Source organism: Prionailurus viverrinus, chromosome X, assembly GCF_022837055.1.
Source record: "Prionailurus viverrinus isolate Anna chromosome X, UM_Priviv_1.0, whole genome shotgun sequence".
NCBI classification, from domain to species: domain Eukaryota; kingdom Metazoa; phylum Chordata; class Mammalia; order Carnivora; family Felidae; genus Prionailurus; species Prionailurus viverrinus.
In genome coordinates, this window is record NC_062579.1 from 58,777,856 (window position 1) to 58,802,279 (window position 24,424).

The window sequence follows — 24,424 nt, forward strand, 5'->3', positions numbered from 1 at the left end:
CTTCCTCCCAAAGGTGCCCTCCTCAATGCCCATCACCCACCCTCCCCTACCTCCCAATCCCCATCAACCCTCAGTTTATTATCAATTTTTAAAGTCTCTTCTGTGTTGGCTCTCTTCCTGTCTAACATTTTTTTTTCCTTCCCCTCCCCCATGATCTTCTGTTAAGGTTCTCAGGATCCACATAACAGTGAAAATATTTGGTATCTGTCTTTCTCTGTAAGACTTATTTCACTTAGCATAACACTCTCCAGTTCCATCCACATTGCTAAAAAAAGGCCCTATTTCATTCTTTCTCATTGCCATGTAGTATTCCATTGTGTATATAAACCACAATTTCTTTTTTTTTTTTTTAATTTTTTTTTTCAACGTTTATTCATTTTTGGGACAGAGAGAGACAGAGCATGAACGGGGGAGGGGCAGAGAGAGAGGGAGACACAGAATCGGAAACAGGCTCCAGGCTCTGAGCCATCAGCCCAGAGCCCAACGCGGGGCTCGAACTCCCGGACCGCGAGATCGTGACCTGGCTGAAGTCGGACGCTCAACCGACTGCGCCACCCAGGCGCCCCTAAACCACAATTTCTTTATCCATTCATAAGTTGATGGATAATTAGGTTCTTTCCATAATTTGGCTATTGTTGATAGTGCTGCTGTAAACATTGGGGTACAAGTGCCCCTATGCATCAGCACTCCTGTATCCCTTGGGTAAAATCCTAGCAGTGCTATTGCTGGGTCATAGGGTAGATCTATTTTTGATTTTTTGAGGAAACTCCACATTGTTTTCCAGAGCAGCTGCATCAGTTTGCGTTCCCACCAACAGTGCAAGAGTGTTCTCCCGTTTCTCCACATCTCTCCAGCATCTACTCTCCTGATGTGTAAATTTTAGCCACTCTGACTGGCTTGAGGTGGCATCTCAGTGTGGTTTTGATTTGTATTTCCCTGAAGAGGAGTGACATTGAGCATCTTTTCACGTGCCCATTGGCCATCTGGATTTCTTCTTTCGAGAAGTGGCTATTCATGTCTTCTGCCCATTTCTTCACTGGGTTATTTGTTTTTCAGGTGTGGAGTTTGGTGAGTTCTTTATAGATGTTGGACACTAGCCCTTTGTCTGATATGTCATTTGCAAATACATTTTCCCATTTCGTTGGTTGCACTTTAGTTTTGTTGATTGTTTCCTTTGCAGTGCATAAGCTTTTTCTCTTCATGAGGTCCCAATAGTTCATTTTTGCTTTTAATTCCCTTGCCTTTGGAGATGTGTCAAGTAAGGAATTGCTGCAGCTGAGGTCAAAGATTTTTCTTCCTGCTTTCTCCTCTAGCGTTTTGATGGTTTCCTGTCTCACATTCAGGTCCTTTATCCATTTTGAGTTTATTTTTGTGAATCGTGTGAGAAAGTGGTCTAGTTTCAACCTTCTGCATGTTGCTGTCCAGTTCTCCCAGCACCATTTGTTAAAGAGACTGTCTTTTTTCCACTGGATATTCTTTCCTGCTTTGTCAAAGATTAGTTGGCCATAAGTTTGTGGGTCTAGTTCTGGGGTTTCTATTCTATTCCATTGGTCTATGTGTCTGTTTTTTGCCAATACCATGCTGTCTTGATGATTACAGCTTTGTAGTAGAGGCTAAAGTCTGGGATTGCGATGCCTCCTGCTTTGGTCTTCTTCTTCAATATTACCTTGGCTATTCAGGGTCTTTTGTGGTTCCATACAAATTTTAGGATCGCTTATTCTAGCTTCGAGAAGAATGCTGGTGCAATTTTGATTGGGATTGAATTGAATGTGTAGATAGCTTTGGGTAGCATTGACATTTTAACAATATTTATTCTTCCAATTGGAATGTTTTTCCATTTCTTTATATCTTCTTCAATTTCCTTCATAACCTTTCTATAGTTTTCATCATACAGATCTTTTACATCTTTGGTTAGGTTGATTCCACGGTATTTTATGCTTCTTGGTGCAATTGTGAATGGGATCAGTGTCTTTATTTGTCTTTCTGTTGCTTCATTATTAGTGTGTAAGAATGCAACTGAGTTTTGTACATTGATTTTGTATCCTGTGACTTTGCTGAATTCATGTATCAGTTCTAGCAGACTTTTGGTGGAGTCTGTCGGGTTTTCCATGTATAATATCATGTCATCTGCAAAAAGTGAAAGCTTGACATCATCATTGCCAATTTTGATGCCTTTGATTTCCTTTTGTTGTCTGACCGCTGATGCTAGAACTTCCAACACTACGTTAAACAACAGCGGTGAGAGTGGACATCCCTGTCGTGTTCCTGATCTCAGGGGGAAAACTCTCAGTTTTCCCATTGAGGATGATATTAGCTGTGGGCTTTTCATAAATGGCTTTGATGATGTTTAAGTATGTTCCTTCTATCCCGACTTTCTCAAGCGTTTTTATTAAGAAGCGATTCTGAATTTTGTCAAATACTTTTTCTACATCGATTGACAGGATCATATGGTTCTTTTCTTTTATCAATGTGATGTATCACATTGATTGATTTGAGAATGTTGAACCAGCCCTGCAGCCCCAGAATGAATCCCACTTGATCATGGTAAGTAATTCTTTTTATATGCTGTTGAATTGGATTTGGTAGTATCCTGTTGAGAATTTTTGCATCCATATTCATCAGGGATATTGGCCTGTAGTTTTTTGTTTGTTTGTTTTTTTGCTGGGTTTCTGTCTGGTTTAGGAATCAAAGTAATGCTGGCTTCATAGAATGAGTCTGGAAATTTTCCTTCCCTTTCTATTTTTTGGAAGAGCTTGAGAAGGATAGGTATTATCTCTGCTTTAAATGTCTGGTAGAATTCCGCAGGGAAGCCATCTCGTCCTGGACTCTTATTTGTTGGGAGATTTTTGATAACAGATTCAATTTCTTTACTGGTTATGGGTATGTTCAAGTTTTCTATTTCTTCCTGTTTGAGTTTTGGAAGTGTGTGGGTGCTTAGGAATTTGTCCATTTATTCCAGGTTGTCCAGTTTGTTGGCATATAAATTTTCATAGTATTCCCTGATGATTGCTTATATTTCTGAGGGACTGGTTGTAAGAAATCCATTTGCATTTGTGATTTTATCTATTTGGGTAAACTCCCCTTTCTTTTTGAGAAGCCTGGCTAGAGGTTTATCAATTTTGTTTATTTTTTCAAAAAACTAACTCATCTTTATATTGATCTGCTCTACAGTTTTTTTTAGATTCTATATTGTTTATTTCTGCTCTGATCTTTATTACTTCTCTTCTTCTGCTGGGTTTGGGGTGTTTTTGCTTCTTTGCTTCTATTTCCTTTAGGTGTGCTGTTAAGATTTTGCATCTGGGACTATTCTTGTTTCTTGAGATAGGCCTGGATTGCAATGTATTTTCCTCTCGGGACTGCCTTCACTGCATCCCAAAGCATTTGGATTGTTGTATTTTCATTTGTTTCCATATATTTTTTAATTACTTCTCTAATTGACTGGTTGACCCATTCATTCTTTAGTAGGGTGTTCTTTAACCTCCATGCTTTTAGAGGTTTTCCAGACTTTTTCCTGTGGTTGATTTCAAGTTTCATAGCGCTGCGGTCTGAAAGTGTGCATGGTATGATCTCAATATTTTTATACTTATTAAGGGGCTGTTTTGTGACCCAGTATGTGATCTATCTTGGGGAATGTTCCATGTGCACTCGAGAAGAAAATATATTTTGTTGCTTTGTGATGCAGAGTTCTAAATATATGTCTCAAGTCCATCAGATCCAATGTATTATTCAGGGCCCTTGCTTGTTTATTGAACCTCTGTCTGGATGATCGATCTATAGTTGTAGGTGGAGTATTAATGTCTCTTGCAATTTCCACATTCTTATCAATAAGGTTGCTCATGTTTGTGATTAATTGTTTTATATATTTGGAGGCTCCTGTATTTAGCGCATAGACATTTATAATTGTTACCTCTTCCCGATGGAAAGACCCTGTAACTATTATTAACGGCCTTCTTAATCTCTTGTTACAGCCTTTAATTTAAAGTCTAGTTTGTCTGATATAAGTAAGGGTACTCCAGCTTTCTTCTGACTTCCAACAGTATGATAGATAGGTCTCCATCCCCTCACTTTCAACCTGAAGGTGTCCTCAGTTCTAAAATGAGTCTCTTTTGGACAGCAAATAGATGGGTCTTATTTTTTTATTCATTCTGGTACCCTATGTCTTTTGGTTGGAGCATTTCGTCCATTTACATTCAGTGTTATTATTTAAAAGATATGGGTTTACAGTCATTGTGATGTCTGTAGGTTTCATGCTTGTAGTGATGTCTCTGGTACTTTGTGGTCCTTGCAACATTTCACTCAGAGAGTTCCCCTTAGGATCTCTTTTAGGGCTGGTTTAGTGGTGATAAGTTCCTTCAGTTTTTGTTTGTTTGGGAAAACCTTTCCCTCTTCTTCTATTCTGAATGACAGAGTTGCTCGATAAAGGATTCTCGGCTGCATACTTTTTCTGTTCATCATATTGAAGATTTCCTGCCATTCCTTTCTGGCCTGCCAAGTTCCCATAGACAGGTCTGCCACTACTGTTATGTGTGTACCTTTTTAAGTTAGAGCCTGTTTATCCCCAGCTGCTTTATTTTCTCTTTATCCTTGTATTTTGCCAGTTTCCGTATGATATGTTGAGCAGAAGATGGATTCAAGTTACGTCTGAAGGGATTTATCTGTTTCTCTAGGATTTCAATGCCTTTTTCCTTCCCCAGCTCAGGGAAATTCTCAGCTATGATTTCTTCAAGTACACCTTCAGCCCCTTTCCCTGTTCTTCTTCTGGAATTCCTATGATACAGGTATTGTTCCATTTGATTGCCTCACTTAGTTCTCCAATTCTCCCGTCATACTCCTGGATTTGTTTATCTCTCTTTTTCTCAGTTCACTGTTTTTCCATAATTTTATCTTGTAATTCACCTATTCTCTCTTCTGCCTCTTCAAATCAAGCTGTGGTCGCCTCCACTTTACTTTGCACCTCATTTATGGCATTTTTTAGCTCTTCATGACTATTTATTAGTCCCTTGATCTCTGTAGCAATAGATTCTCTGCTGTCCTCTGTGCTTTTTTCAAGCCCAGGAATTAATTTTATGGCTATTAGTCTAAATTCTTATTCCTATTTATATTGCTGAAATCGTTTTGATCAATTTGTTAGTTGTTGCTACTTCCTGGAGTTTCTTTTGAGGAGAATTCTTCCAGTTCGTCATTTTGGGTAGTCCCTGGGGTGGCTCCAAACTGCAGGGTACTTCCCCTGTGCTGTCAGGAGAAACTTGTGTTGGTGGGCAGGGCTGCAATCCGACCTGATGTCTGTCCCCAGCCCACCGCTGGGGCCACAGACTGTTGTGTACCTTATCTTCCCCTCTCCCAGGGGTAGGACTCACTGTGGAGTGCTGTGGCCCCAGTCTGGACTACTTGCACACTGCCAGGCTTGTGGTGCTGATTCGATGGGATCTGGCGTATTAGCCAGGGTGGATCAGCAAGGTGCATGGGGGGTGGGAAGGGCAGGTTTAACTCGGTTTGGTGTCAGTGGTCCCCTGCGGGAGGGGCACTGCAGCACTGGGAGGGAGGCAGGTCTGTTGGAGGGATGGATCTACAAAGTACAGCATTGGGGAAGCAAGTTCGGTGATGGGAACTGGTTCCCTTTGAAATTTCAGCTGGGGTATGGGAGAGGGAGATTGTGCTTGCCAGTGCCTTTGTTCCCCCGCCGAGCTGAGCTCTGTCTTCCAGGGCTCAACAACTCTCCCTCCCAGTGTCGTCTTGCCCTCCCTCTGGTGGAGCAGAGCTGTTGACTTTTAACATTCCAGCTGTTATGTCCTTATGGCTGTCAGGACTCATGGAGTCCAGCCCCTCTGTGTTTGCAAGCCAGACTTGGGGGCTCTGCCTTGCTGGACGGGCTGCCCTTCTGCTGCCCTGGCTCCCTCCTGCCAGTCCGCCAGTCCGTGTAGCTCGCACCACCTCTCCGCCCTTCCTACCCCTCTTCTGTGGGTCTCTTGTGTACACTTGGCTCTAGAGAGTCCATTCTGCTAGTCTTCTGGTAGTTTCCTGGGTTATTTAGGCAGATGTGGGTGGAATCTAAGCAATCAGCAGGAAGAGGTGAGCCCAGTGTCCCCCTATGCCGCCATCTTCCCCTGTCTCTTCCAGGATCCAATAGATCTGATACAATCTAATAAAATGTATGAATTTGGTTCAGGGGTAGTCCAGTCCAGGCTGTCTACTTTAGATAAGAAACCACTGTTCGTTCCTCTAGTCCATGGCAGGTGCTCCATGTCTGTTAGACTCATTTACCTGAAATCTGCCTTGTCTTGTTTTTAAGGCTGGAAAATCAAGTGGTGATTTCTCATCACTGAAACCCGCTGAGTCCATAAGAACGACTGGCCACGTGTCTCAAAAAATTTTAGCACCAGCACATTTCTGGTATATACCATCTAAATACAGGCTAAAGAGTTGAATATAAAAAGATGAAGGTGATTAGCCAATTTTCAGAAATCAGTTTCAACGCTTATAGCCAGTTATAACACACACAATACTTACTGTATTTTGAAAAACAGAAAAGAAATTCATGCCTATTAATCATGCTGTGATTCTCACCTCTTCTGCATCAGTGCTGTTTAGTTCTTCTGCTTTAATTTTATTGTAAGTATCCAATATATCAGTACAGCTCTGATCCCTAAGAAACAAGTAAGTCAAAAGATACTTCAATATATTATTTTTAAAATCAGAAGTCAGCTCTTCTGGAAGATAAAACTGCTTCTTACCCAATAAATCGAAGTAAGACATCAGTTACAATTTTGGCTGCTTTAACTATAGGACTATCTGGCTCATTGAAAGTCCTGGCATTATGCTCAATGTAGCGAACCTCCCACATTAATGCTGATATTCTCCTATGAAAGAAAAAATAACCCTGTTACTTTTTTGATACATATAAAGTCTGTTCTAAGAATTTATAACATAGAACAACTAGGCACTCAATCATGGCATGTCAAAGGTGTTCTAATACATGTATGTAACTTAATATATGTGTATAACTGATATGCACTAATATAAAGGTATATAGTTACAGTATTTGAAGTGTAGGAAGCATTAAGAACCAGTGGACTGCATATTGGAAAGAACTGACCCAAGACATCATGGGTAAACAGGGATTTTAACGAAATAAGTATAAACACAGTGTTTTGATAAAGTCAAGGAAATGTTTAGTTTTCAGTGGAAGAAATGAGAAGATCAAGAAAAAAAAAGAAACCAGGTTTCAGAAAAATAATTTTATGTAGTTACTTTTATGATATGTATTATCAAATTAAATTGTAGGTAATGTTATAAAATATACCCAATTGGCTATATTTATAGCCAGCTCATGTTGGAATAACTGTGATTAGGACACAGTGGACTCTGGGGTTAGAGATGTACCAAAGGGTGCCCTCTACTACTCTCTCATAATTGACTCCCAACTGAAATGAAGAAAAAAATTACTTGGCCCTTTATCTAAACACATTTTAGGGCTGGTAATTAAATCTAACTGCTATTTAATTCCTCAACAAGGGATTTAAACACGCTCCAACTTTCTAGAGCACCTTAATCATGATGAATCCACAAACCACTTACTTAATCTGCCTTTAATAAACTAAAGTTAACAATAGTTTTTGTTTCACATGTGATTTGTGCTACTCATAATTTCTTCTCTGTCCTTTATTCCATACTCCTTACCCTGGAAGACTGAGAATCTATCAAAAAAGGTAAATTAGTGTTCCAAATCTTTAGAAGAAATTTTGGAGTATACTGAATGATTATTTTATAGTAAGAAAACACAGATCTCACTGTATCATTATACAAAAAGGAACACAAAAGATTTAAAGCTATAAACTTTATAAATAATAAAACTAAACAGACCTGTAAAAGCGATTTTCAAGTCTCCGTCTGATGGTGTTGAGGTCAGTTGGATAAGCAACTACTGTACAATACAACGGATAGGCACTGAGATCCACTGGAACAGCAAAAGGGCTGGCAAAATCTATAACATTACCAAAATCAAAAAAGGTAGTTATAAAAGATATTAATGTTTCATGTTAACAAACAAAAACTTTATAAATCAGAAGGGAGGACAATATACTACATTACTAAAATTAAATGATCCAATTATGCAAATATTAGACAAGTATCATTAAAATGTTATTCTTTTTATTTGGACATAATATCTATGAATCATGTATGATACATTGGTTCAAATCAGGTGCAATGAGATGAATAAAAGGAGAACTTCAAATCTGTCTTTTCTGGATAAATGCCAAACAGCTCAAGTGATATGTTTTAGATAATATAGCTTAGACATGTAAGTAAAAAGTATTACTCATCCACTGTGTATCAAAAAACTCAACCAAAGTCAAGCACAGAGAATAGCTAGAGAGCCAAAGTGACTCAAGAAAGTAAAAGATCACTATATACCACGTCTTCACTATTATATAAGCTCCCAGAGAATAGAAAAAAAATTATCAATCATTACACTGGCCAAACATATAAAATATTAATATTAAAACTAGAATCACTTGATTAAAAGTGCCTCTTGAGTTAAAAGTATACAGTGAAAAATATATTTCCTTTTATAGAACTTAAAATTCTGCTGGTTTTCCTTGTTCCTTCCTAATATTCTTTCATATTCACCGTACCCAGGGACAGAAGGTGGTTGATGCCCTGAATAACCCGTTCACATTCCTCATCTCTGGAGTGAGCCCCCCACTCTCCTTCCTGGGGTTTGTATAGCAAAGCAGTCAGTTCCTCCTGGGACACAGGAACACCAGCACCAACTTCATCTGGAAAGGCAGCTATGTATAAGATTAAAAATCAGAAATGATTAGTTTCCAATACTGTGCTACTGATACTGAATTATAATTCATTTTTAAAAGCATATTTACTTCCTTCTGGAATTGGCTCCATATCCCAGGGGCTCATCTTTTCTCTCTCATTATTGTCCCAGCTATTAAAAAATAACAAGATACAAATCAAATTCACAGGACACTTACTTTTATATATCACCATAATTTGCATGACTTCCTGGGGGTAAAATTTGGAAAAGGGCAATACAGTTTTCCTTAAAGTACAATTTTACTTACATAAAGATGATTAACCTTTAATTATAGTTCACCAATATGAAATAGAGCAGTAAACTTACACTTAGTTTTACTTGGCTTTTTGTTTGAATTCCAATCAAGCATGTATTCAATATTAGCCCAGGGTACATAACGAAAAGACCTCTTTGGAAAATTCCTTTCAGGTTAAGAAAGTCAATTTTAATAGATCAATTCTTTCTGTGAGATAATCTACTTTATCCTAATAGTTTAAGAATAACAGCATCTCCAAAATTTTATTATTCCCTTGTGATCCACAATATGCAAAATTAAAGTCAGTACTCACAGAATAAACATTAATCATTCTTGAGAAGAAAATTTCATTCATTAAGAATCTTACAATGCTGGTATTTATTTTTTTTTATTTTTTTTTTTAATTTTTTTCAACGTTTATTTATTTTTGGGACAGAGAGAGACAGAGCATGAACGGGGGAGGGGCAGAGAGAGAGGGAGACACAGAATCGGAAACAGGCTCCAGGCTCTGAGCCATCAGCCCAGAGCCCGACGCGGGGCTCGAACTCACGGACCGCGAGATCGTGACCTGGCTGAAGTTGGACGCTTAACCGACTGCGCCACCCAGGCGCCCCACAATGCTGGTATTTAATGAAAAACTAAAGTAAATGTTGTAGACAAACAGTACGTCCAAACATAATACAGTCACCTGTGCCTAGAATTCATACCATTAAATAAAAGACTGGGTACTAATATTTATTGCTATGTTCCAAACAATTACTTTAAACAATGAATTAATTTCAGGATTCTTCATGAAATAATAGTTGCAATTCTTGTCTAAAACAGAAATACTTAAAATACAGGCATAAGGGAGGTACAAATAAGTCTTCAGTTCCTGCTTTGTTTTAGCACGCATATTGGACCAAGAGGTTTATCATCAAATTCCTTCCTTACAGGTACCAGGATTACTTCCTTAATGGTACAGGTTAGATAAAGATAAGTCAAAGTAACAACGTAGTATTCCTGGTAGGGTCAGAAAGTCCATATAGTACCACAGTATTATATCAGGCATAAAATACCATAACTGTACTTACTGAACACTGTAGCACTGGAAAGAACTATCAGGATACTCTGGTTGAAAAGGTTGCTGACTCTCCACAGTCCCAAACCACCAGGCATCATCAATTATACTGCGGAATCTATCACCTATAATATTTTTGGAAATTCTTAAAAGGATGTTTTTGAGAGTAACAGCTTTGTTCACACTTTAAATTGCTACTTTTTGTTGGACAAAGTAGCCTTGTATCTAGCATTATTAGAGGTTTCAATCTGAGTTTCCCAGATAAGTAAATTTTATATTTTACTCTAAGGTTTTGACTTCCAAGTACTAGTAATCTTTCTGAGATAAATCAAATATGTCCATGTCTTCTTAAATAAATGTTACCACATATAATCTAATTTTTATCAATTACTTAGGATCATTATTAGGCATACTTTTTCTTGTACTGTACGTATGTTACTACAGTTCTTTTCCTTTTTGCTTTCAGCTTTTTGCCTTTAATAATCTCTTCATACTATTCTGCCTCTAAAGCGCTAAGGATTATAAAACCAAACCATTGCAGACAAAAATGTTTCTCCCACATAAGAAAGGAGAATTCAACAGTACTAATAGCAACCATTTACACAGTATAAATTTTAAATATTTAGGTTCCATCTTAAGTGCTATCATTTATTGCTCACATTACCTTGTAGGTGTGTTCTGATGTGATTGTTATCATAAAGATAATGGAAGTGGGACACAGAGAGATTAAAAACTTGCCCAAGATCAAATAGCTAGTGAAGGGTTAAAGGAAGGGATAGGAGAGGAGGGAAAGGGAGAGGAAGAGAAAAGGTGCAGAAACAGGTAGAGGTACAGAGAGAAACAGAGTGAGAGAGAGAGAGAAAGAGTGACAAAAAGAGAAAGAAAGAAAGAAAATCACAATCAGTAATGGCCTGCTTAAGAGCCCAAGTGTTAAGTACTCTGTATTAGGCAGTACTCTATATTAGGGCAAGTGACATTTGATGGTTTTTTTTAAAATTCAGATTTGTATTCTAATGGATTAGATATTTGCAGAAAGATTAGAGGTTATATGCTAAACACAATGTGCATAAAATCACCTAAACATAACTGAGAAGGAAAATTTAATTTGATTTTTCTAATTTGGTTAACAGCTTTTACCAACTAGATGTTATACTAGCTTATTTCTATTAAATTATAATTAAAATGTTACTCTATTTCAAACTTAATTGTTATTAAGTGAGAATTTTATACTCACCAATCTGCCAGTTCCTTTCTTTGGCTTCATTATAAAACTGATGTAGCACAAGGAAGTCAATGACATCTGGCATGTCATGATACCTGTACAAAAAATAAAGCACATATGAATCAATATACAAATATAACAGCATATGATACTAAATATCCAGAGATCTATGTTTAAAGTGGAGTCATTTAAAAAATGTTGTAAGCCTCAAGGTTCCTGCAAATGTCTTTACTTAAACTCCATCTGCTTTTGTTAGTCCCCTGCCTATTACTCTATCACTTTAATAACATAAAGACACCAATGAAGGTCCTTAAAGCTTAGTATAAGGTATTTTATATTAAGGGCTCTTAATATAAAAGAGTCTATAATTAGAAAAGTATGAATTGATGTTCTTTCATCTCCTCAGATTTCAAACTCTAAGAAATGTGCCGCTGACTAATCATTTATTATTAACAGAAGTAAAAGCAACTACCATGTTTCAACCACACCATTAGGCATTTATAAAGGTTTTTCTTTTAATTCATCACAACAATCTTGAGGCAGTTACTAACATTTACATTTGCAGATGAAGGCATAAATTCGGAGAGGTTAAGTAACTTGCTCACAGATATATATCTAGTTGATCCTTAAACAATACAGGTTTGAACCCCTGCAGGTCAACTTATATGCAGACTTTTTTCAATAAATATGCATATATATACTGTAAATATATTTTCTCTCTCTTTATGATTTTCTTAATTACATTTTATTTTCTCTTGATTACTTTATTGTAAGAATACTATATATAATACATAAAACATACAAAATACATATTAGTCAAAAGTTTATTTTATCAATAAGGCTTCTGTTTAACAGCAGGCTATTAGTAGTTAAGTTTTTGGCGAGTCAAAAGTTACATACAGATTTTCAACTGTCGGTGGCCAGTACCCATAAGTCCCCACATTGTTCAAGGGTTAACTGTATACACACAAAACATACTACAGTACATATATGTTTGCTACACACACACATGCATGCACACACATGGAAGTTTATAAATATGTATATATATAGCTATTACGTGTAAAAAAAAGAATTAAACATTAAACCCTGGTCTTTAAAACTCTAAAGCCCATAGTACTATAGTATTTTCTCTCCCATCAAGCCTTGTACTCTGCAGAATAAATGATTGGGATTAAAACACACACACACACACACACACACACACACATACATGCACACACACGCACACACACACAGCCAGAGACAGCTACTCACTTAATGGAAAAAGATTCTCCAGTCATTTTGCCTGAAATGGGGTCCAGAAATGCAAGCTTCAAGCAACACAGTGTAGGTGGTCCAACCTCATATTTGATTCCTACAATCTTAACAAACTCTTGTTCCTATTCATGAGAATACCAATAAATTATTACTTTCAATATAAATGCCTGACAGTTGCATATTATTTCATTATTTTTGAACAATTAAAAAACTATCTGAATACCCACCAAATACTAAGCATTCCACTATGTGTTAAAGGCAGTAAGACATAGTCCTTGACAATATCAAGTCATAGTATACTTCAGGGCTCTAAACCAAGGATAAGCAACCAAATCCCCTTGAGAACATTTTTAAAATTCATATTCTCAAAACCTACTCCTATAGAATTGAATTCAATAGGTCTGGGGTACAAGTTTAGTCATACATATTTTGAAATAATTCCCCAAGGGATTATGATGTTTTTGCCTGGTTAAGACATATATTATGTAAGTATGCAGGTAGACATGTATGTGTATATTTGGGGAAAGGGCTTACATATTTTAATGCCTACAATATTATTTTATAAACCACTCTCATAACTGATTATTAGTCATACTTAGCAGTTGGCAAAACTGAGCCTTATGGGCATAGTGACTTGTTTTACTCTACTTTCACCTGATTTAGAATAGTGATAGCATCCCTATCTCCCAGGAGATGATTGTGTAAAGCTCACTTGATAAGATATTTTCATACCTCACAACCTTAATACAATATTTTACAAGTATCTAAATCTTTGTTTCAATAAATCTACATTCTTTCATGTATGCTTCCTGCTAAGTATCATCACACAACAATCCTTCATTTACCTGAAAAACCACTGTAACACTGCTCTTAAGTCTCTTGTTCTTCAAGTTGGAAAAACAAAAGAAGAAAACATGCATAAACCTAACTAGAAATGATGATGTATGTATCTATGTATTTATGAAGGAATGAGTATGTATTTATAGTCAGAAAAACCTCCAAAATATTAAACATACCTATTTTACTCAATACCATGTAGTTATATAGGTACTGTATCAAAAATGATAATCCATAAAGTACCACAAAGTTCTCAGTTTCTTGGGATTTATGATATTTATGATTTTTACTTAAAGCCACTGGAACCTCAAGGGTGTCTGTAATCCACACACAAAGTCAGTTTATAGAGCCTCCGAATATACAAAGCTGCTCAGGAAAATAACCACACCAGGGAACTACTGCTTTGCTCCAAATATAGAATGGTATACACGAGACGACTTGAAGCTTGAAGAAAATTAGGTCAAATAATCAAGACAACAAATAGATACAAATTTCAGCAAACATAAAATGGGACCCATAACACATGTACAAGAGTATGGAACATCTCCTTATCTTAGACACACAATCAAAAATGAAATATGTACGAAACTGAGAAAAAGCTATATATACGCAAGTAACTTAATTCCAAAGCTACTTCAGTTAGTTTATGAAGTATCAAAACTACTTCATAGTTTATGAATTTGGCCAACTTACCCTGAGATCCATTTTATTCCATGGCTGTTTTTGTAAATTAAGGCTGTATATTTTTGACTTCCTTACAGCCCGCACATAAGCTTCATGTCCTTGCCTGAAATAGATAAGCTAAAACAAAAAACATAAGGTATTAACAAGCAGTATCATATTTAATTAACAACTCTATGTATCCCAGTATATACTGTTACAAATGTCTTCTTCTGTTTACAACAAAATTATAATTTTGAAAAAAATGTATAATTATTTGTCACTATCAAATAATGTTCATTCAGTATTCATGTCTATGTTGCCTGTACTAAGTACTGTATAAAAACACTGCATATAAGTATTGCATATAAACACTGTATACACAATCCTTTTCCTTCTAGCTGCTTCATAAATTTCTGAAGAAAGAGGAACCAATGACAAATGTACACAGAACTGATCATATTTTAAAGTACTATTTTTCAAACTATAAGAGTAAAAATATCAATAATAACCACGTTATTCAGATATAATTTATTACATATATATTACTGTATACAGCAAATATTGATTGAACATATGTGTACAAGGCACTGGGTGCAGTGGTAACATACCAAAATAAAATCCTTTCCCTCGAGGATATGGGCAGACAGGTAAACATATGAGTATAATATAAGGCTGAATATACTAAATATCATAAGAGAGAAATAACTTAGGTGAAAGCTCAGGAGGAAAGAGCAGCAGGTAAATGGAAAGTAGGAATAACATCCAGGAGAAGTTGGCATTTAAGTTAAACTTGTAAACATGAGTATTTTCAAAGGCAATGATCTGTGGCTATAGCCATTCCAGGCAAAATACTGAAGGCTTAACATTTAAAGTAAAAAGTAATGGTGCCATTAAGAGATTGGTTTTATAAAAAGTATCAATTTTATGAATTCTTTAAAAACATTTAATTTATGTATTTCACTGTCTGATTCACTTATGTATCTCCTCCATTAGAAGAAGTATGAGTTTTACGAGTTCTTTAAAAACATTCTTTCATTTACGTATTTCACTGATGGACTCACTTATATACTTCCTCCATTACCTGCACAATTATCATTACCTAATACACACTACTCCTGAGGCATAGAAGCATATTCTAAATTTAACAAAGCAGAGGGAAAGTGATTCCACCAAGGTAAATATGGTCTTATATAAGAGAGGTGTCTCATCAGACATATAATATAGAGATTCTTGTTCTCTTTTGTAAAGACTTCTAAGATTAATTAAAGATAACTCTCCTTAGAGGAAGACGGCAGCAGAGCAGGAAGATCCCAGGCTCCTTTCATTCCAAGAAACACAACTAGATAAATTTCAAATCATCCTAAATACCACAGGAATGGACCTGAAGACTGGCAGAACAAACTCCAAAACTGAAGGGAGAGAAGAGGCCTCACTGAAGAAGGTAAGAAGTGGAGACATGGGTTAGGGGAGAAACAGATTGTGGGTAATGCAAAGGGGAGGGAGCCATGGTCATGAAGTGGGAGAGAGGAGCTCATAGGGGTACACACAAGGAGAACATTTTCCCAAAGCCATTGGCTTGGAAAAAGACAGGGGATGAATTTTGTGAGGTCTTGCAATAAGCCGGGCTTTGTTAAAGTCTAGAGTTTTAGGGGCGCCTGGGTGGCGCAGTCGGTTAGGCGTCCGACTTCAGCCAGGTCACGATCTCGCGGTCCGTGAGTTCGAGCCCCGCGTCGGGCTCTGGGCTGATGGCTCAGAGCCTGGAGCCTGTTTCCGATTCTGTGTCTCCCTCTCTCTCTGCCCCTCCCCCGTTCATGCTCTGTCTCTCTCTGTCCCAAAAATAAAAAATAAAAAGTCTAGAGTTTTAAAGAACAGTGTGTTTGGCTGGTATAGAGCCAGGAGGGCACTGCCCTACTGCTAGAGAGAAGGCAGGCAAACAACTCGGGTGCAGACAGTAGGGATACAGTTATCTGAAGCGTGCATGGGGCACATACTAGGGAGATTTTTTGCTCTTCTTGGAATATGTCCCTGAGAGGAAGCATTCACAGAGACATCTCTCTGGGAACAAAGGAGGTGGATGGTGCCATTTCCCTCCCCTGCCTCTAACTATAAACACACAGCCACCACAGGAAGCAGCAAAACACTAACATTGGCTGCCTAGCTTCCCCACACCCCTGTGCTCTGTGGAACTGCCCTCTCAGTCAGGCTTGCCTTAGTCCCAGTGGAACAGGCCCCTCTCCCAGAAGACCAGAAGAAACCCCTGCCCACACCAAGTCTTCCTACCAGAGAGTACTACAGGGCCCCAGTTCTGATGGAGGTGGTGACAGGTCTCATTACACAAGATCAGAGCCCACTTAGTTAAAACTCATCACATTCAGGCCTGGGGACCAAAGTCAGCCCACAGCAGGCAAGAAGAGCCTCTGCAGATGAACAGCCTGAAGAATAGAGCAGCCAAAACACAACAGCAGAGTGCAAGCAGCACACATCTGAGACACTCCCTGAAGTGCCAGGCCCTGAGCCCTACATAATCTCTTCTTAATAAGGCCATTACTTTTAGGAGACGGATGCATAACTTTTCTTTTTTTTTTTTTTTTATAAAAAAGAAGAGAAGAAGGCAAAGACTTAGACAAAATAACAAGATGGAGGAATTCATCCCAAATGAAAGAACAAGATAAAGTCACAGGCCAGAGATCTAAGTGAAACAGATATAAATAACATGCCTGATGGAAAATTTAAACCAATAATCATAAGGATACTGATACTGAAAAAAGAAGACATCAGGGGCACCTGGGTGGCTCAGTCAGTTAAGTGTCAGACTTCGGTTCAGGTCATGCTCTCACGGTTCATGGGTTCGTGAATTCAAGTCACCCATCAGGCTCTGTGCTAATAGCTCAGAGCCTGGAGCCTACTTAGGTTTCTGTGTCTCCCTCTCTCTCTGCCCCTCTCCGGCTCTCACTCTGTCTCCCTCTCTCTCTCCTAAAAATGAATATTTTTAAAAAAAAAGAAGACATCAGTGACACCCTTAAGACAGAGATAAAAGAGTTAAAAAACAATCAGATATGAAGAGTGAAATAGAAGAGATTAGAAACATGCTTGAGGCAATTAACTGCAGGCTGGAAGAAGCAAAGGAATGAATTAGTGACCTAGAATACAAAGTAATGTAAAGTAATGAAGCTAAACAAATGAGAGAAAGAATTATGCAACAGAATAGATTTAGAGAATTCAGTGACTTAATCAAATGTAACAGCATACACATTACAGGAGTCAAAGAGGAAGAAGAGAGAAAAGGGCATAGAAAATTTACTTGAAGAAACAATAGCTGAGACCCTCCCTAATATGGGGAAGAAAACAGACATCTGGATCCAGGAGGCACAGAGAACTTGCATCAAAATAAACAAAAGCAGGCCAAACAAAGACATACTATAATTAAATGTATAAAATACAGTGATAAAGTCAAGTCTGAAAGTCAGCAAGAGAAAAGAAGTCCTTAACTACAAGAGAAAAGACATAGGCAGCTGCAGATTTCCTAAAAGGAACTTGGCCATCCAGAGAGGAGTGCATGATATATGCAAAGTTCTGAATGGGAAAAATCTGCAGTCAAGAATGCCCTATCCAGCAAAGATATCATTCAGAATAGGAGAGATAAAGAGTTTCCCAAACAAAAACTGAAGGGAGTGTGTGACCACTAAACCAGCCCTTCCAAGAAATATTAAAGGGGACTCTGAGGGGAAAGCAGAGACAAAAAAATGACAAAGACTAGAAAGGATTAGAGAAAATCTCAGAAACAATGATAAATCAAGTAATAAAAATGGTACTAAATTCAAATCTGAATTACTCTGAAGGTAAATGGACAAAATACTCTAATCAAAAGACCTAGGATATAAGAATAGATAAAGTAGATAAAAACACAAGACCCATCTATACACTGTCTATAAGAAACTCATTTCAGACCTAAAGACGCCTACAGATTGAAATCAAGGGGATGGAGAAGGATTTATCATTCAAATGCATGTCAAAAGAAACCTACAGTAGCAATAATTATATCAGACAAACCAGACTTTAAAACAAAGACTGTAACAAGAGATAAAAAGGGCAAGATAGCATAATAAAGGGGACAATCACAAAGATATAACAATTGTAAATATGTATGCACCCAACAATGGAACAATCAAATATATGAAACAGTTAATAACAAACATAGAGGAACTAATTGGTAGTTATACAACAGTAGGGGATTTTACATTTTTTTAAGTTTATTTATTTAAAAAAAATTTTAACGTTTATTATTTGAGAGAAAGAGAGAGAGAGACAGAGAGCAAGCAGGGGAGGGGAAGAGAGAGAGCGAGACACAGTATCTGAAGCAGGCTCCAGGCTCTGAGCTGCCAGCAAACAGCCCAGCACAGGGCTCGAACCCACAGACCACGAGATCATGACCTGAGCTGAAGTCAGCTGCTTAACCAACTGAGCCACCCATGTACCCCTATTTATTTATTTTGAGAGAGAGAGCATGCATGCATACAAGCAGGATAGGGGCAGAGACAGAGGGAGAGAGAGAGAACACCAAGCAGGCTCTGCACTATTGATGCAGAGAATAGTAGGGGACTTTAACATTCCATTGACATCAACAGGTAGATCAACTAAACAGAAAATAAGCAAGGAAACAATGTCTTTGAATGCCACACTGGAGCAGATAGATTTAGCACATATATACAGAACAGTCCATCATAAACAGCAGAATATACACATTCCTTTCAACTGCAAATGGAAAATTCCCCAGAATAGATCATGTGTTAGGTCACAAAACAGGCCTCAACAAATACAAAGAGACTGAAGTCATGCCATACAACTTTTCTGACCACAACACTATGAAAATAGAAGTCAACCACAAAAAAAAGATCTAGAAAAACTACAAAAATGAGGTGAATAACATGCTACTAAACAATGAATGGGTCAACCAGGAAATAAAAAAAAAATACATGGAGACAAATGTAAATGAAAACACAATGGTCCAAAACATTGGGGATGCAGCAAAAGTAGTCCTCACAACAAAGTATATAACAATACAGGCCAACTCAAGAAGAAAAATCTCTAAGAAACAACCTAACTTCCAACCTAAAGGAGTGAGGAAAAAAAGAAATAAAGCTTAAATCCAGGAGAAGGAAGGAAATAATAAAGATTAGAGAAGAAATAAATGATATGGAAACTAAAAAAAAAATACACTAGATAAATAAAACCAGGAGTTGTTGCTTTTTTTAAAACATTTTTAATTTTTTTTATTGTAAAGAAAGAGAGCATATGAGTTGGGGAGAGGGGCCGATTACGACCTGAGGGGATTATGATCTGAGCTGGAATCAAGAGTTGGACATTCAACCAACTGAATCACCCAGGCGCCCTGAGGAGCTGTTTCTTTAAAAAAAAAATCAACTAAATTGGGGCACCTGGATGGCTCAGTGGATTAAGCATCTGACTTTCACTCAGGTCATGATCTCACAGTTTGTGGGTTTGAGCCCCACATCAGGTTCTATGCTGACAGCTCAGAGCCTGGAGTCTGCTTTGGATTCTGTGTGTCCCTCTTGCTCTGCCCCTCCCCAGCTCACACTCTGTCTGTCTCTCTCTCAAAAATAAATAAACATTAAACAATTTTTAAAAAATCAACAAAATTGATAAACCTGTAGCCAGACTTAACAAAAAGAAAAAAGATCTAAATAAGTAAAAGCACACGAGAGAGGAGAAATAAAAACCAATACCACAGATATACAAACAATTATAAGAGAGTATCATGAAAAACTATATGCCAACAAATTGGACAAACTGGAAGAAATGGATAAATTCCTAGAAACATATAACTTATGCAAAATGAAACAGTAATAAATAGAAACCTTCAACAGAACAATAACCAGCAAAGAAATTGAATCAGTAAGAAAAGATTACCCAGGAGTCAAGTTTAGGACCAGAGGGCTTCATAGGCAAATTCTACCAAACATTTAAGGAAGAGTTAATACCTATACTGCTCAAACTGTTCCAAAAAAAAAAAAAAAAAAAAAAAAAAGGAAAGAAAACATCCAAATACATTCTATGAGGCCTGCATTACCCTGATACCAAAACCAGATAGAGACACCACTATAAAAGAGAACTACAGGCCAATATATCTGATAAACATGGACACAAAAATTCTCAATAAAATACTAGCAAACTGGATCCAAAAATACATTAAAAACAACAACAACAACAACAACAACAACAGGGGTACCTGGGTGGCTCAGTCAGTTAAACGTCTGACTCTTCATTTCTGCTCAGGTCATGATCAGGATCAAGGCTCGCATTGGGCTCTGCACAGACAGTGTGGAGCCTGCTTGGGATTCTCTCTCCCTGTCTCTCTGCCCCTCCCCCATGTGCTCGAGTGTGCGCGTGCTTGCTCTATCTCTCAAACAATAAATAAACTTTAAAAACAAATTCACCATGATCAAGTGTGAATTACTCCTGGGTTGCAAAAGTGGTTTAATATTCACAAATCAATCAACAGGATACGTTACATTAATGAGAAAAAGGATAAAAACCATATGGTCATTTTAAGAGATGCAGAAAAAGCATTTAACAAAGCACAACATCCATTTATGATTAAAAAAAAAAACCTAAACAAATTAGGTTTGTAGGAAACATACCTCAATACAATAAAGGCCATATACAAAACACCCACAGCTAATATCATCCCCAAAAGGGAAAAACTGAGTGCTTTCCCTTTGTGGTTAGGAACAAGGTAGGGATGGATACTCTCACAACTCTCATTTAACATACTACAGGAAGTACTACCCTTGGCAATCGACAACAAAAAGAAATAAATGGCATCCAAATCAGCAAGGAAGAAGTTAAACTTTTCACTATTTGCAGATGACATTATACACTATATAGACAACCTGAAAGATTGGACTAAAAACCTACTAGAATTGATGCACAAATTCAGTAAAATTACAGGCTACAAAATCAATTTAAAGAAATCTGTTACATTTCTATACATCAATAAGGAATAAGCAGAAAGAGAAATTAAGGAATCAATAGTATTTACAGTTGCACCAAAACTAACAGGATACCTAGGAATGAACCTAACCAAAAAGATAAAAGACCTAAACTCTGAAAACTATAAAACACTGATGAAAGAAATGAAAAACAACACAAAGAAATGGAAAGACATTCCATGCTCATGGACTGGAAGAACAAATATTGTTAAAATGTCTATACTACCCAAAGCAACCTACACATTTTATGCAATCCCTATCAAAATAACATCAGTATTTTTCACAGAACTAGAACAAACAATCCTAAAATCTGTATGGAACCACAAAAGATTCTGAAGAGCCAAAGCTATGTTGAAAAAGAAAAGCAAAGACATAGGGATCACAATTCCTGACTTCACGTTATATTACAAAGTTGTAGTGATCAAAACAGTATGGTACTGGCACAAATGTAGACACATAGATTAATAGAACAGAATAGAAAACCCAGAAATAAACGCACAGTTACATGGTCAATTCATCTTCAACAAAGCAGGAAAGAATATCCCATGGGAAAAAGTCTCTTCAACAAACAGTGTTGGGAAAACTTGACAATGTCATGCAGAAGAATGAAACCGGACCACTTTTTTACATGCTACAGAAACACAAATTCAAAATGGTTTAAAGACCCAAATGTGATACCTGAAACAATAATAAGTCCTAGAAGTGAACACAGACACTAACTTCTCTGACACTGGCTGTGGCAACTTCTTTCTACATATGTCTTCTGAGGCAAGAGAAAGAGAAGCAAAGATAATCTATTGGGACTACATCAAAATAAAAAGCTTTTGTAGAGTGAAGGAAATAATTAACAAAACTAAAAGGCAACCTACGGAATGGGAGAAGATATTTGTAAACGACACTTCTAATAAAGGATTAGTATCCAAAATATATGTGCAAGTTATAAAACTCAATACTCAAAACATTCATGATCCAATTTAAAAAAAATGAATGATCCAATTAAAAGGTATATATGTATTATATATACATATATAAAAAGGTATATATGTATATATGTACACACATGTACATATATGTACATATATGTATACATATATGTATGTATATGTGCACACATATGTATGTATGTGTATATACACACACACATATACACATACAATGGAATATTACTCAGCCATCAAAAAGAATGAAATATTGCCATTCTCAAGGACATGGGTTTAGCTAGAAAGTATCATGTTAAATGAAATAAGTCAGTCAGAGAAAGACAGATACCATATGAATTCACATATATGTGGAATTTAAGAAACAAAACAAATGAACAAAGGAAAAAAAGAGAGAGCAAGGGAAATGGAGAAACAGACTTAACTATAGAGAATAAACTCATGGTTACCAGAGGAAAAGTGGGTAAGGGTTATGGGTTAAATAGGTGCTAGAGATTAAGGAGTGCACTTGTGATAAGCGCTGGGTGTTGTATGGAAGTGTGGCATCGGTATATTGCATACCTGAAAGTAATAAAATTCTATGTTCAGTAATTGGAATTTGAATAAAAACTTAAAAAAATTCCTCCCCTAAAGCTTCCATAAAAACAGGCAATAAATACAAGAAATCATGATTTTGTATATGCCCCTGAAAAATCCCTTTAGGTTTTATTAATACAGCATTCATCACAGCATGTTCTACTAAAATAACCAAACAAACAAGCATTGCTCAAAAGTCTAATACTTACTGGAAGACACACTACAAAAAGAAACATTTTAATAATATGAATGATTATTCAATATATCAGAGAATGTACAAGCCAAGTAGAGTTAAAATATTATAATTTAACATAATTTTCATAAAAAAATAAAAAATTTTCTCACCAGATAGAATTTAAATCAATTTTTGACTGAGTAATCATAAATAGAGTTATATTATTCAATCACAGGCTTAGTAAGAAGGACTGTCTCATGAAATGACGTTCCTCTAATCACTGAAAGAGGTAGTTATCCTCTAGCATATTATCTATCAGGTTGGGCATGGGCTTTTTTAAAAAAGAGAATATTAGGACTTGAAGTAGGACTCCAAATACCACTCAATTCTGCTAAGTAGAAACTAAGTTAAAAATAGACAATTATTTTCATGACTTCACCAGCCAAATAATGTATTTCAATATACTGGAGACACTGTGCCAAGTATTAGAAGTGAAACTGCTTAAAAAAGCATAAAGTTGAACAAAAATCAAAATGGCTACACAAACATTTTAGTGAAGCTGGATTTTATTTATTTTTTTTATTATTTTTTTAACATTTATTTATTTATTTATTTATTTATTTATTTAAATTTTTTTTCAACGTTTATTTATTTTGGGACAGAGAGAGACAGAGCATGAATGGGGGAGGGGCAGAGAAAGAGGGAGACACAGAATCGGAAACAGGCTCCAGGCTCTGAGCCATCAGTCCAGAGCCTGACGCGGGGCTCGAACTCACGGACTGCAAGATCGTGACCTGGCTGAAGTCGGACGCTTAACCGACTGCGCCACCCAGGCGCCCCAACATTTATTTATTTTTAAGAGACAGAGAGAGACAGAATATGAAGGGGAGGGGCAGAGAGAGAGGGAGACACAGAATTTGAAGCACGCTACAGGCTCTGAGCTGTCAGCACAGAGCCCGACGCGGGGTCTCAACTCACAAACCGCGAGATCATGACCTGAGCCGAAGCCGGGCGCTCGACCAACTGAGCCATCCAGGCGCCCCAAAGCTGGATTTTATTTTATTTTCTTAATGTTTATTCACTTTTGAGAGACAGAGCATGAGCAGGTAAGGGGCAGAGAGAGGGAGACACAGAATCTGAAGCAAGGTCCAGGCTCCAAGCTGTCAGCACAGAGCCCGTCAGGGGGCTTGAACTCACGAACCGCGAGATTATGACCTGAGCTGAAGTTGGACGCTCAACCAACTGAGCCACCCAGGCGCCCCAATGAAGCTGGATTTTAAAGTAACCTTTTACGTCTCTTCTGCAAACCTCCCCTCCTCCCTTTAGGCTTTTGTTTCAGCAACCTGGCACCATCTTAAAGACATAACAAAGGAGGCTGGTGGCAAGTACCCAATTCCTGTCAAAATCAGTTGGATTCTGTATTTCCCTAAAACACTCTCTAGCCCCTCCCTCCAGTGGGCTTGCAGTTGTTGAAGGCCAGAGCCTGCTGCAGCCTCCTTTGCCTGGGAAAGCAATAAAGCTATTGTGCCTCTTTATCCCAAACTCTGTCTTCACATTATGTTTTGGCTCTGAAGCATAGAGGTAGGTTTTTGATAACACAAAAGATATAAAAATTAAT

The 24,424-nt window shown here is 37.2% G+C and overlaps 1 protein-coding gene across 5 annotated transcripts in view; it reads right to left on the bottom strand.

The window, feature by feature from the left end:
- The window catches only part of BRWD3 (bromodomain and WD repeat domain containing 3), a 243,586-nt gene that overhangs the window by 67,087 nt on the left and 152,075 nt on the right, over positions 1-24,424 (bottom strand). For all 5 annotated transcript variants that reach the window (XR_007148942.1, XR_007148943.1, XM_047843945.1 and 2 more), the window contains 9 exons: positions 14,138-14,245; positions 12,605-12,729; positions 11,360-11,442; positions 10,139-10,250; positions 8,880-8,941; positions 8,634-8,789; positions 7,861-7,981; positions 6,732-6,857; positions 6,565-6,643 (listed from right to left, as the gene is read on the bottom strand). Coding sequence is in view for 3 of the 5 variants with exons in the window: in XM_047843945.1 (XP_047699901.1) it covers positions 6,565-6,643; positions 6,732-6,857; positions 7,861-7,981; positions 8,634-8,789; positions 8,880-8,941; positions 10,139-10,250; positions 11,360-11,442; positions 12,605-12,729; positions 14,138-14,245 (972 nt within the window). In the remaining 2 variants the exon portion in view is untranslated. The remainder of the gene's footprint in view (positions 1-6,564; positions 6,644-6,731; positions 6,858-7,860; positions 7,982-8,633; positions 8,790-8,879; positions 8,942-10,138; positions 10,251-11,359; positions 11,443-12,604; positions 12,730-14,137; positions 14,246-24,424) is intronic.